Here is a 12,355-nt window from a genome sequence, read left to right on the forward strand (position 1 = left end):
CAGAATTTTCGTCATGTGAGCCGAATGCAATAGTTCCATTCAGCCTGAGAGGAACAGAAAGTAAAGAAACTAAGAGGAGGTGACGTTTTGCCCCTTTGTGGGAAGAGATTTGCTTTTCCTGTTTGTTTAAACATCATGCAAACTAGCTATATTTACACTTTCCTTCCTTCCTTTCACTTGTTGCCCTTAATGGTTTAGACCGGGAATGGGGAACTTGTGGCCCTCAGTATGTTGCTGGACTACAACTGCCATCACCCCTGACAGCTATGTTCCCCTGGGGCTGTGGGGAGCTGGACTCCAGCAACATCTGGAAGGCCACAGGTTCCCCATTGCTGGCATGAATCTTGCTTCCTCAGTTGGACCGGCCGCTCACACAAAATGGCCGCCAGATGTCATTTAACGACTGATCCCTCTTCACAGGGAATTTTTCACAAACTGCAGCTCCCAGAATCCTTTGGGGGGAGCCATGACTGTTTAAAGTGGTATGAGAGTATTTTAAATGTATGGTGTGAATGTGACCTCAGAATAGAGAGGACAATGATGCGAGGACAGAAATGCCAGGCAGTCCTCTTCCAAAAAAGCTTCAATGAGGGCAGAAATGCTCCCACTCGCCCAGAGTTCTGGGCCACAAAGCTGTTTTTAGTAACTCTGAGGGGGAAAACAGCCCAAACCATCTCATAGGACAATAGGGAAGATAAAAGGGCAGTAACTAACACCCAAAAGACCTGCCCTGAGTTTCTTGGAGGGACAGCAGAATAAACGTAACAGAAAAATAAACAAACTTTCTCAAACGTTTCCCAATTTTACAAAAGATAGTTTTGACTATCACTGCCCCCGCCCCCCTCAACAAGCTCATGTTGTCCAAGAACAGAAGACCATGGTACATTTGACAGGCTCCTACTGGGAACAAAGTAAGGCCTGAAGCCCTGAGTTCAAGTTCAGAGGACAACGGCCAGCTTCAATGTCTGTCACTTCTCTGTTGGGTTCTCCTCAACATCCGGGAAACAAAACTGGCTCAAGGATGAAGTTGAGGACTTGCTGGTTAGAATCTCAGGCTTTGAAATGGGAGTCTCACACAGGCTAAATATAAAGTTTCAGGTGTTACATAATTCAGTCAGGGACTGAATTCAGATCGCTGAAATTTAAAGATAAGAATCAGAAGTCTGAAATTAGAAATTATAAAATTAACCAGGGCATGACGACAAAGATTAGTGATGCTCAGAGAACGAGACAAGAATCTACGAGGTTTGCTCCCTTGGGAAAAATCCCAGAAACAGCATGAAGACCATTTTAGATTTTAGAGAAGGGGACGGAAATTGAAGCTGCGGGGCCATCAGTTTGAAAAGGGTGATTCTGTCAGCACCATTAGAGGTTCAAAATCCGTTTTCTGTTTGCATGAAGGCCAGGCCTCAGAGTCAGGATGCAGAAGGCTATACTTAGGGTCAGATTGAAGGGGCAAAGTTTAAGACGAAAGGTCAGGATCAGGTCAGCCCAAGTCCACTGGTCTGTATTCTTAGAAAGGGATCTCCTGTTTAGATGTAGGAAACAGAGACCAAGGAAGGAAGGTCCGTTGGTGCTCGGAGAAGGCCAGATATGGGGGAAGGACTTCCTGCTTCCCCCCCTCTCCCCTTCCTCACAGGGTCAGGGAGCAAGGTGAGTACGCTGGTGTTTGGAGAAAGCGGAACTCCACCGGAACGACTTCCCGCAGGCGCCGCAGACGTACGGGCGGGTGCCGGCATGCTGGTGTTGGTGCTCAGCCAGGTTGCCGCGCTGCCGGAAGCTCTTGCTGCAGACGGGGCAGCGGTATGGCCTCTCAGCTGTATGAACTCGGCGGTGCTTGACCAGGTGCGAGTTTTGGGTGAAGGATTTGCCGCAGGAGGCGCAGGCGTAGGGCCTCTCGCCGGTGTGCGTCCGCTGGTGCTGGATGAGGTTGGAGCTCTGCCGGAAGCCTTTGCCGCACTCGGTGCACCGGAAAGGGCGGGCGCCCGTGTGCGTGGCCTGGTGCTTGGCTAGGTAGGAGCCCAGGGCGAAAGCCTTGCCGCAGATCGTGCAGCAGTGCGCCTTGCCTGGGGCGTGCGTGCGACGGTGCTCCGCCAAGTTGGAGCTTTGGCTAAAGATTTTGCCGCAGTCGGGGCACTTGAACGGCTTCTCACCGGTGTGTGTCACCTGGTGGCGCAGGAGCTTTGAGCTCTGGGCAAAGCCCTTGCCACAATCGGGGCATTTGTAGGGACGCTCCGCCGGGTGGCAGCTGCGGCAGTGCTCAGTGAGTTGGCAGCGCCACACGAAGGTCTCGCCGCACTGAGGACACCGGGCCGGAGGGTCGCGTTGGTGCTGCCGCAGCCCCGAAAGCAACACAAAGCCCTTGCCGCACGCTGGGCACCGGAATGGCCTCTCCTCGCCCAAGTGGCGCCGCTGGTGCCTCCCCAGCTTGCCGCTGTCTGGAAAACGTTCACCGCACGTCGGGCAGCGGTAGGCATCGTCGTCTGACATATGGGTGCGCTCGTGCGCCGCCAGCGTGGCAAATAGCGCAAAGGACTTGCCGCACACGGCGCAGGAGTACAGCTTGTCTAAGGCGGCCTCTGTCGTGTGGCTCAGCTGGTGAATCGCAAGCTCCGAGTCACTAGGAAACGTTTCGCCACACTGGTGGCAGGAGTGGGATCTTCCATCCGCCCCATGGCTCACTTTATGCACCAGGAGATCACTGCTGTCCGGGAAGCAAGTGCTGCAGATGGTACATTTATAAGGCTTCTCTTCTGCCTCCTCATCTCCTTTGCCAGCATGACTTACTTGGTGAAGGGCCAACTCATCACGATCAAGGAAGGTTTTCCCACACTGGGGGCAGGGAAACGATTCCACATCCAGGTGGGTTGTCTGGTGTGTGGCCAAAGCAGTGGCCTCGGCAAAGTGGGCCCCACACTCTGGACACTCAAAGGGATTCTGCTTCCCATTGCGGGTGCTGTGGGGCTCCTCCAAGTCAGAGCTATCAGGGAAGTTCTCTCCTCCTTGGTGGCAGAAGTGGGATAACTCTCCAAGGTGTAGTCTCTGATGTATCTGGAGGGCAGAGTTTTCAGAGAAGCAAGAGTAACAGTCAGAGCATTTGTGTGGCTTCTCTTCCACAGTGTGACTTGCCTCGTGGGCGTCCAATTCTGACTTGTCAGGGAAGGTTTCCCCACACTGATGGCAGCAGTGCGCAACTTCACTCAGATGGATCTTTTGATGCTGAGTCAGCTCAGAACTCTGCCTGAAGCCTTCCCCACACTCAGAGCACATAAAGGTTTTCTCTTCCTCCTCCTCCTCTGCACGGTCATTTTGCTGCCCACCTGCATCTGAGCCCTCAAGCGAAGCATATTCATTTTGCTGCCTGCCCCGATCTGCGGCTGGCAGCGGAGTAGGGCAGGGCACTTCCGCAGCGGCATTCCCCCAGCCACTGCCGTTGGCGCGATGGTTGCGCATGTGCTTGACCAGGTCTGAGCTGACGCCGAAGCAGCGGCCGCACTCCCTGCACAGGTAGGGCTTTTCGCCGGTGTGGGTCCGCCGGTGAGTGACGAGGGTGGACTTGCGCCCAAACCGCTTCCCGCAGTCGGGGCAGGCGTGGGGGCGCTCGCCTGAGTGCGTACGCAAGTGGTGCGCCAGGGTGGAGCTCTGCGAGAAACGGGCCCCGCACTGGTGGCACCGGAAAGGCTTCTCCCCCGTGTGTACCCGCTGGTGCTCCGCGAGCGTAGAGCCCCGGGCAAAGCACTTCCCGCACTCGCCGCAGGCGTGGGGGCGGCGCCCGCCGTGCGCCTTGAGGTGCTCCGCCAGCGAGGAGCTCCAGCTGAAGCCGCGGCCGCATTCGGGGCACCGGAACGGGCGCTCCCCGGTGTGGATCCTCTGGTGCTTCACCAGGTTTGAGCTCTGGGCAAAGCCCTTGCCACACTCTGAGCAGCGGAACGGCCGAGGGTCTGTGGAGATGGAGGCCTCCGCGTCCTTCTCTCCTGACGCTGCTTGGCCCCAGTCCCAGCTCTCCTGGCAAGTCGAGGCCCCTTGCTCCTCAGCACCCTCCACCATTTCCTCCTCTTCCTCACTTGGTGTGTCAGAGCCTGGTGGGAGAAAGGAAGATCGTGAAGAAGTGCTGTGCTGGATCAGGCCTATTGTCACAGGAGTGTGTAGGCAAGTGAGGATACAGGGAACCAGGCAAAGGGGGCTTCTCAGTAGTGGCGCCCTCCCTGTGGAACGCCCTCCCTTCAGGTGTCAAGGAAATAAATCTGATTTTTAGAAGACACCTGAAGGCAGCCCTGTTTAGGGAAGTTTTTAATGTATGCTGTTTTATTGTGTTTTTAATACTCTGTTGGGAGCCACCCAGAGTGGCTGGGGAAACCCAGTCAGATGGACGGGGTATAAATAAATTGTTGTTGTTGTTACACAGTTCAAAGTTGGAGTTAATTCTTTATTAGCAAAAACACGACCCTCACAGACTTGGCTGAGTGTCAGGTCTAATGGGGACAACCAGTGGCGGAGGAAGAGGAGTGCGGGGGGGAGCGCACCACCCCCAGCAGTGCAATCCCGGTGGGGTGCCATCGCAGCTGCCCCCCTGCCCACGCTGGGTGCCACGCCCCCGCAGGCAGCATGCCACGCCCCTAGAATGTGTGCCAGCCCTGCACCCGCCTGCTCTCTGCCCCCCCCCCCCCGGTGCTGGAGCATGAATCTTTGCCACCGGGGACAGCAACTCATCTCCCACCCTATGGGTGGGGTTTTGTCTCCATGGAGCAGTTGCTGAGACTGAAGATCCCTGCCTCCCCGTAGCTTCCTAGGTCCCCTCCTCACCAGGTCTTTTTTCTAGCAATCAGAAACTGTGCCTGCATGCAGCCAACCTCTCCTCCGCCCTTTTCATGCCTCGTCTGGTTCTGGGAGACCAGCGGACAGCTGCATATTCCTGCACTGCAGGGGTTTTTGAACTAGGCAATCCTCAGGGTTCCTTCCAACTCTACAGCTTTATGATGCTAAGAAAATCAAGCATATAACAAAATCATCGCAGGCCTAAGACCAACCAGCCCAAAGTCACCCCTGTGAGCGTCCTAGCCATGTGGGGATGTAGAGCTTGGTTTCCCCAAAGTCCAAAGTTCTAACCGCTAGACCGCATTGTCCCCTCCGTGCAAGCAAGCCATTGCTCCTTACCTGCGTTGACCACTGTCAGCTCCTGCCTCTCTCCCGGCTCTGGCAGCTGCATCTCCTCCCCATGCTCCATCCAGGGGAAATGTGGTTTGACGACTGCGAACCTAAAGGACAAGCCATTTAGACGGGGCAACCTTACAGAACCTTCCTCACACAAATCTCACATGCCCATTAAAAATAAATAAAAATCCAAGGGTTGGGGTGGCCCAAAAGTCCTTTAGGTTTTTTTACAAACTGGATGTTCACACTGAAATATGGGTTCCCTGAGCCTGTGAATCAAATACCTACATTGACCAGAAGAACACTGGTCATTTTCTCCTAAGTGACTCTCCTTTCTGTATTGCACAAATGATGCCTAGATCAACCACCCCAAACACTGCAATGGGCAGGCGAGGCCTTAGTGGTGGTGTCTTCACAGGGCCCTGCCTGGTTGATGGTGGCCCATGACGGAGCCTTTTCGGTGGTGGCCCCATGTTTGTGGAATGAGGGGAGGTGCCCAGGGAATTGGGAGAGGCCAATCTTCCTTGGGCACGCAGTTCTACAACCACCACCACCTGCCAAGACCAGAGTTATTGCAAAAGGGTCACATCGAAGTCTCAAGCACCACATGGACATCAGAGCATATGCAACCCCAGGACTGTTAAGTGCCACACAGCCTGGTCTTGCACATGTTTCCCCAGAAGAAAGACCCAGCTGAGTTCACTCACTCCCAGGTAAATGGGCAAAGAATTGAGCAGCCCTCATTGGGTTTATAAAGGTAAGGAAAGGAAAAGGAGAAAGAAAGCGGATGGTACTTTGGGACGCTGGGATCGTCCTCCTCCAGAGGAAAGGGTCCGTTGTTTTCAGCATCCCCTTGGAAGTCTGGGTAGGGTACCGATTCCATCTGCATGGGAGAGAAGAGAGTGTCAGTAGATGGGGACAAAGCGGGGTGAGGATCCCACACTGCTAGCTCTGGCCTGGATAAAGATTTTGCCAGATAAGGTAGTAAAGGGGTCCTCCTGTAGAGGTCTGAGGCTGCAGAAGCAGCATCCCTCTCTGACCCCTACAGACACAGGGATGAGAGAGGGAAGGGCAAGCCAGCAGGCAGGCATTTCACACCCACACCATAACTGTTAAGAGTCACGGCTTCTCCCACAAAAAATCCTGGGAATTGTAGCTTGGCATAAAGGCGAATCAGAGCTCGCCCTTCAGGCTTGTTATGAGAATGATGCATGTATGCAGAGGGTAAGATAAAACAATGTAAATCACACCTACAAAAAACAAGTCTCCAAGTCAGACTCTTTGTCATACCAAGGCCACTCCTGGACCATACCTTTAAACGACTCTTGTGTCACTCTTTTTTGGGCTCCCACCCCCCCCCAAAAAAAAAGAATCATGGGAACTGTAGTTTGTCAAGGCTGCTGGCCTCGCAGAACTACATGTCCCAGCACCCTGGACAAACTACAGTTCCCAGGATTCTCCAGGACTGTTAAGGTGGCATTGGCGTGTTCTGAATGTATGGCGTGACCCCGGGGGGAATCTTGTGGCGGAACCGAAGCTGGGAAGGAAAACTGAGCTCGCTTAGGTTTACGGTGCCACGCGCATGCCCCAGGGACACGCACATCCCGCAGGTCCGCTCGGGGCCTAAAGGGAGCGGCCCCCTCTCTGCAAAGGATCGCGCTTGGGAAGGATCGGGGCCATATCCTTACACCTTCCTCTTCGCATCTCGGAACCGCAGGTCCTTCCCTACAGAAATCTCGAGGTCTCCGTAGCCTCCTTGTACCTCCCAAATTCTTGCTTTTAGCTGGGCTCCCTCATCTCCGCATGCCAGGGCAGAGGGAGCGCGCTCTCCATAAACCCAACATCACGCAGCCCCGGCCAGAGCGCACAAGCGCAGCAGCTTCGGGGCGCGCCTTCCTCGAGGGCCCCCTTTCCCGATCCCCGGGCCTGGAGACCTGAGCCTCGTTGCCAGCCCCCCTCCTTTGCCAGGATCTTTGTCCCTTCTCCCGCCCCCGGGGCAGCGTACGGCCTGGCCTTCTCCAAGGTCCCTTGGTATTGTGCGCAGCCGGGTGCCTTCCGGCGAAGGCTCCCCCTTTCCTCCCCAACCCCTCACCCGCGCTGCGCTGCCACCCCTTACCGTCTCCATAGCCCCCCTGCACGGCTCGCAGCACGCGAGGGGTTAAGCCCGGCAGACAATGCACCACCGCCAGGCCCAGCTCCGCCTCCTCCAGCCCGCCTGGCCCTCCCGCTTGGCTCCGCTCCCCCCTTCCCTTCTCCGGCGCGCCAGGAGCACTAGCAGCCAGTAGAGACCGCAGATCTCGTGCGCGTGCCGCCTTCTGACCTCCCCCCACATCTCCCCCCAGGCAGGGACGAGAGCTGATGGGGGGGGCGCGGTTGTCAGGGGTGGAATCACACTCCCCGTCCCAAACCCCATGGTAGAAGCCGAAGGGCTCCGTGGATGAGTCGTGGCGCGCGTTGTAGTAAAATGACCTTGGGTAATTCATTTCTTCACCCACGCGTTGTCAGCCAGCCAGCCTGGCTGGATCAGATTATGTCTGTAGGGCAGAAATATTGTTTCATTTGTCCCACGAGAATAGAGGACAACGGGGGAAGACCTACTTGGCATTCCCCAGTGGGGAAAGGGTTAGAAAATACATTACCCCAAAGACATTGTGTATTAGGAAAGGAGTGTCAATTGCTTAATAGGCGCCACCCCAAATATGCTTTCAGTGACAGGAAGGACATAGTGTCCCCAGAGCATGTCAAGTCAAGGCGAAATTGTCTTTGAACACGTGCAGAGACCCTAAACAACCTTTTAAAAATTTTATTCCGGAATTTACTGCCACACCATGTTCCGGAGGGCATTAGCTTTTTTTTTTTTAATAATTTTTATTGAATGGTTTTATGTTACAAAAAACAATACAGCCATACTACCACTAAATATAATTAAGAAATAAAAATTACATCCATCGATATTTAGTTTGTTATCTGGAGGGCATAAACTGGAGGGTTTACACGCACTCAGAAGTCTCACGGTCCACTTTACCTATCTAATATTGGATGTCAAATATCAGATACCATTTCAGATGTCGCTGAAAGTCAGTGTTAGGATGTCGGAAAAAAATAGTAACATATTTGGCACGAAATTTTGCAGGAGAGGATTTTGAGGTGGATTTGTACGGCCATTTCTCCCTAGCTCTGGTGACATTTAACATGAAACAAGGCAGTATTTGTTAGCATGTTGCACACCTCATAGGGAAAAAATGGAAAAGTGAATCAGGCCATTGGTCCGTCTCGCTCAATACTGTCAACACGGATTGCGGGGAGCTCTCCAGGGTTTCAGGCAGGGGGCTCTCTCAGGAGTACCTGAGATGCCAGGACTTGAACCTGGTACCACCCCCCTTGGTAAATAAGACTCCCCACTTCCTTCTCAGCCGGAATTCTGGCTTCCCTCCCGAACCCCTTCCGAGAATCCAGTTGCAGATTTTGTCTCCTGATGGAGCTCCTGTGCTATTCAACAGGCGTAGGGATATGACTTTTCTCCGGTCTAGAGAGACAGCGGTGCAGCAGCAGTGCAGGGCTGGCTCCCACTCCGCAGAGGGAGCACGAGGTGCGCCAGGCGCAACGAGGAGGGCTTTTCGCACTGTGACCAGCATCGCTCAGGACCTTTCAGACCACATTCTAACATTGTTACCCCGCTGATGCCCCGCCCGAAGCAAAAGGTTGGCGACCCCTCCTCGATCCCCCCCGCCCTTCCTGATTGGAAAACAGGCTGTCCTTTTGTCCCAGGGAGGAAAGGGTTACGCAGGCGGGGCGCGGGCGCGCGGCGCAGGGAAGCTTCCGGTCCCCGCCAGAGCTTCCGGGAGAGCATAGGGAGCAGCAGCAGCAGCAGAAACGTTTGGGTGAGAAGCTGGGGGGGGGGGGCTGCAAATGAAAGAGGGGAATGGGGGGGATCCCGTGGCTGAGCATCGATTGTTTGCAGGCAGTTGCATCATTTGAAGCCGCTTCCTTGGCAAAAGCGCTGCATGTGTCGCACCGACCCCCAAATTCAGCATAAGTTGCAAGCATAAATTGCAACTCGGGTCGTGCTTTAGGCTTGCATCTGGCTGGCCGCTGTGAGAGCAGGGATGGTAGGCAACTAAGTTTTGCTCAGGAGTAGGCCTGTTGAAATGAACGCGCCCTAGCTTCGTCATGCCCATTAATTTCACTGGGTCTGCCTTAAGTAAAACTTAGACGAAAGAGCCACACCATACGTTTAAAGCACGCGGCATCTCAAAAAAACAAACCCGGGAGTTGTAGTTTTACCCTTGCAAAGCTGCAGTTCCCAGCACCCTTAACTCCGGGGATTCTTAGGGGTGGGAGCCATGAGCTGTAAACGTGTGTTGCATGTGCTTTACATGTATGACGTGTGTGTATAGGACAAATACCTTCCATGATGCTAGACTAGATGGGCCATTCGCCTGATCTGTCATGATCCTACTGCCAGTACATTTCACTGAGTCACCCTGAGTTCTTGTTTTTACCACCCTTCATCGGAGGATCACAGGGCGGTATGGTCCAATATGGAACAGGGATGTGGGAAAACACATATCCACACTATATATCAGGATTGGGAAACCTGTGGCTCTCCGGATATTGCACTCCAGTTCCCTTCAGCCCTCAGCCAATGTGATCAATGGCCAGAGATTATGGTTACAGTTCAGCAGCCTCTGGAGGTTCCCCATCCTTGCTATACATAATTTTATAAATTGCTATCAAAGCTCTCTAAATTCTTTGGCTACGGCTTCCTCATTCCGTTTCCATTCAGGAGAGGAGCTTTGCTAAGTACTCCTAGTTTTATGGAGGTTGTGTTTAATATTTTCTATTACTCCAGTTACCCCACTGCTACAGAACTGCTTGCCCTTTGTTTGATGCTTTTAATATCTAAAATAAGAAACTGGCCAGGAAGTCATGCCTCTTAAAATCCCATAATATTTTACTGCTACCGGAGGGAAATGGTAGCAAAATGGGATGGAAATGTCGGAATGGAAAACTCATGCAATTTCCTTGTAGGAGATTCTTTGAGCAGATGCTGCTAAGAACCCACAGTGAGCCTTCAGCATCATGTGCAAGTGAAGATCCAGTTAGAGAGAAAAAAAGATCCTATGTACTTTTGAGCATAATTTCAGGCACCCCTGAAGGTACAAAAACATTCTAGTGCCTGGATTTAGGGATAGCAGTACACCCAAGGTGTATACTGTTCATCTGAATGTGTATCTGAACCTTTTCAGCATTATGAAAGATGATTATTCACTCTGATCCTGGGGATAATATTGAGCTGGAAATGTTTGTATGATTTTTTTGTGCGTGTGTGTGTTAATGTTTGAATTGCCTCTTGAATCTTTTCTCCTCCCCAGCTTTTCTCTGCTCAAGCGAGCCCCATTCCATCCTGCCCACCCCCCTCGCCATGAAGAAAACCCTACGCAAAAACCAAGGCGAGCGTTACCGCCTGAAATTCCGGCGCCTGCGCCGTGCAGCCAAAGTGCTGGTTTACGAGAACGCAGCTCTGTGCGACGAGATTGCCAGGCTCGAGGCGAAATACCTGCGTGTCCGGGAAGAGCGCCGGTTCCTGCTCGCTCGCCTGTTGCAAGCGCAAGCCCTGGCGGAAGACGAGCCTCCTCTGCCGGCAGTCGCTTCTGCTTCGCAGCCCTCGCCGGATGAGCCGGCTGCCCGCAAGCCCCGCCGAGAACGCAAAGGCAAAGAGAACGGCCGGGCCTCCAAGCGCAGGGCGGCCCCCGATCTCAGCGTCCGACGGCTGGTTCCGCCGCTTCCCTTGGATCCTTCCGGCCGGCCGGTTTTACCCATTGTGTTGGGCCCACTGACCGTCTACAGCTTGGGGGAAATTGTTCCCGACCGCCCAGGCTTCCACACGGAGACGGCCATCTATCCCGTCGGTTACTGCAGCACCAGGATCTTCGCCAGCACCCGCAGACCAGTCCACCGCTGCCTCTACACCTGCCAGATCAAGGACGGCGGTGGCGGGCCGCACTTTGAGATTGCCCCTGAGGACGAGCCGGGCTGCGTGGTCGCTGGCTCCACTCCCGACGCCTGCCATGCTCAGCTTCTTGAGGCTGTGGGAGCAGCGCAGCTGGAGCCAGCAGGGGCCGAGTTCTTTGGCCTCTCCCACCCGGCCATTCAGCACCTCATCCAGAGCTGCCCAGGAGCTCGCAAGTGCACCGGGTACCGCTGGCTGCGCTTTGAGGTGTGCCGCCAAGCGGATGGCCCCCCTCCTGAGGGGTTGCCCTCAGGAAACCCTGGGACTGACTATGATGCTTTCCAAAGCCAAGGCCTGGCTGGGCCTGTGGGCCTGGACTTCCCCACCGCCACCCCTTCCCCACCGAGCGGCAACGGATATGCAGAACTTTTTCTGCCCTGCGCTCCCTCAGGAGGGTCCCCCCTCCCCCAAAGCCCAGAGAGTGACACTGACTGAATTGGGCCGGAGGCCACAGGCTGGAGCTGTCCATTATTCCACCTGAGTTTTCTAGTAGCTGCAACTGCACAGATGTCATAAACTGCTAGTTCTGCTTTGAAGGGTCTGCTTTGAAGCTGGTGCTGTCTTTTTTATTATTCATGGGCATCAGTTTGCATGGAGACACCCTAACAGGGGTAGCCAATGTGGTGCCCTGCAGATGCAGTTGGACTACAGCTCCCATCAGTCTGAGCTAGTATGGCCAATGATCAGGCATGATGGGAACTGCAGTCTTAACAGCACCTGGAGGGCACTGTGTTGGCTATTTCTCCCCTGGAGTAGCCATGTATTTACATTCACACACACTATTGAAATAAGTACTTCAAGTGATTGCTTGTCAATTTTCTTCTTTCGGTGTTTCTACTTTAATGAAAATCACTGTCACTAATGGTTGAAGCTTTCCTTGGGTTGAGCAGGAGCAGAATTAGGCCAGTATTGGCAGGATCATGTGGGCATGCTTAACTCTCTACAAAGAGACATCGGAGGAGGAGCTGATGGCGACAGAACAAAGCATTGTGACAGGTTCTTCTACTTTCTTGGGCCTGTATGATAAGAGGCTTGTGTACAGGACTCATCAGTGAAATCTGTTTGTAATAAAGCTGTTTGAAATTTTGCCCCTGCCTGCAGGACTCTTTGAGATCAGGTATGTAAGAACACAGTTCCGTTAAAGGATTCTCTCTTGTGGACTTCTTGGCCTCCACAATCTCCCAGTTTTGG

The 12,355-nt window shown here is 53.7% G+C and overlaps 2 protein-coding genes across 7 annotated transcripts; one reads left to right on the plus strand and one right to left on the minus strand.

Annotated features, from left to right (window-relative positions):
* Window positions 1–433: 433 nt before the first annotated feature.
* LOC308571652 (uncharacterized protein) lies at window positions 434–7,757 on the minus strand. Of its 4 annotated transcripts, none has more exons than XM_081167298.1 (4): window positions 7,621–7,757; window positions 5,946–6,034; window positions 5,155–5,255; window positions 434–4,079 (listed from the first exon to the last, which is right to left on the minus strand). In XM_081167298.1, the coding sequence occupies exons 2-4, from the start codon at window positions 6,032–6,034 to the stop codon at window positions 1,642–1,644; spliced, it is 2,628 nt and encodes an 875-aa protein (XP_081023424.1). In that variant the 5' UTR covers window positions 7,621–7,757; the 3' UTR covers window positions 434–1,641. The 4 variants fall into 4 exon arrangements, with proteins under 4 accessions (XP_081023424.1, XP_081023421.1, XP_081023423.1 ...); XM_081167295.1 differs by lacking the exon at window positions 7,621–7,757 and adding an exon at window positions 7,268–7,614; XM_081167297.1 differs by lacking the exon at window positions 7,621–7,757 and adding an exon at window positions 6,914–7,077.
* Window positions 6,056–12,251, plus strand: TBRG1 (transforming growth factor beta regulator 1). Of its 3 annotated transcripts, none has more exons than XM_081167301.1 (2): window positions 6,056–6,892; window positions 10,527–12,251. In XM_081167301.1, the coding sequence occupies exon 2, from the start codon at window positions 10,577–10,579 to the stop codon at window positions 11,597–11,599; it is 1,023 nt and encodes a 340-aa protein (XP_081023427.1). In that variant the 5' UTR covers window positions 6,056–6,892; window positions 10,527–10,576; the 3' UTR covers window positions 11,600–12,251. The 3 variants fall into 3 exon arrangements, with proteins under 3 accessions (XP_081023427.1, XP_081023426.1, XP_081023425.1); XM_081167300.1 differs by lacking the exon at window positions 6,056–6,892 and adding an exon at window positions 8,666–8,852; XM_081167299.1 differs by lacking the exon at window positions 6,056–6,892 and adding an exon at window positions 8,905–9,032.
* Window positions 12,252–12,355: the final 104 nt, after the last annotated feature.

The sequence above is a fragment of the Podarcis bocagei genome (assembly GCF_964188305.1).
Source record: "Podarcis bocagei genome assembly, chromosome: 13".
Lineage (NCBI taxonomy): Eukaryota > Metazoa > Chordata > Lepidosauria > Squamata > Lacertidae > Podarcis > Podarcis bocagei.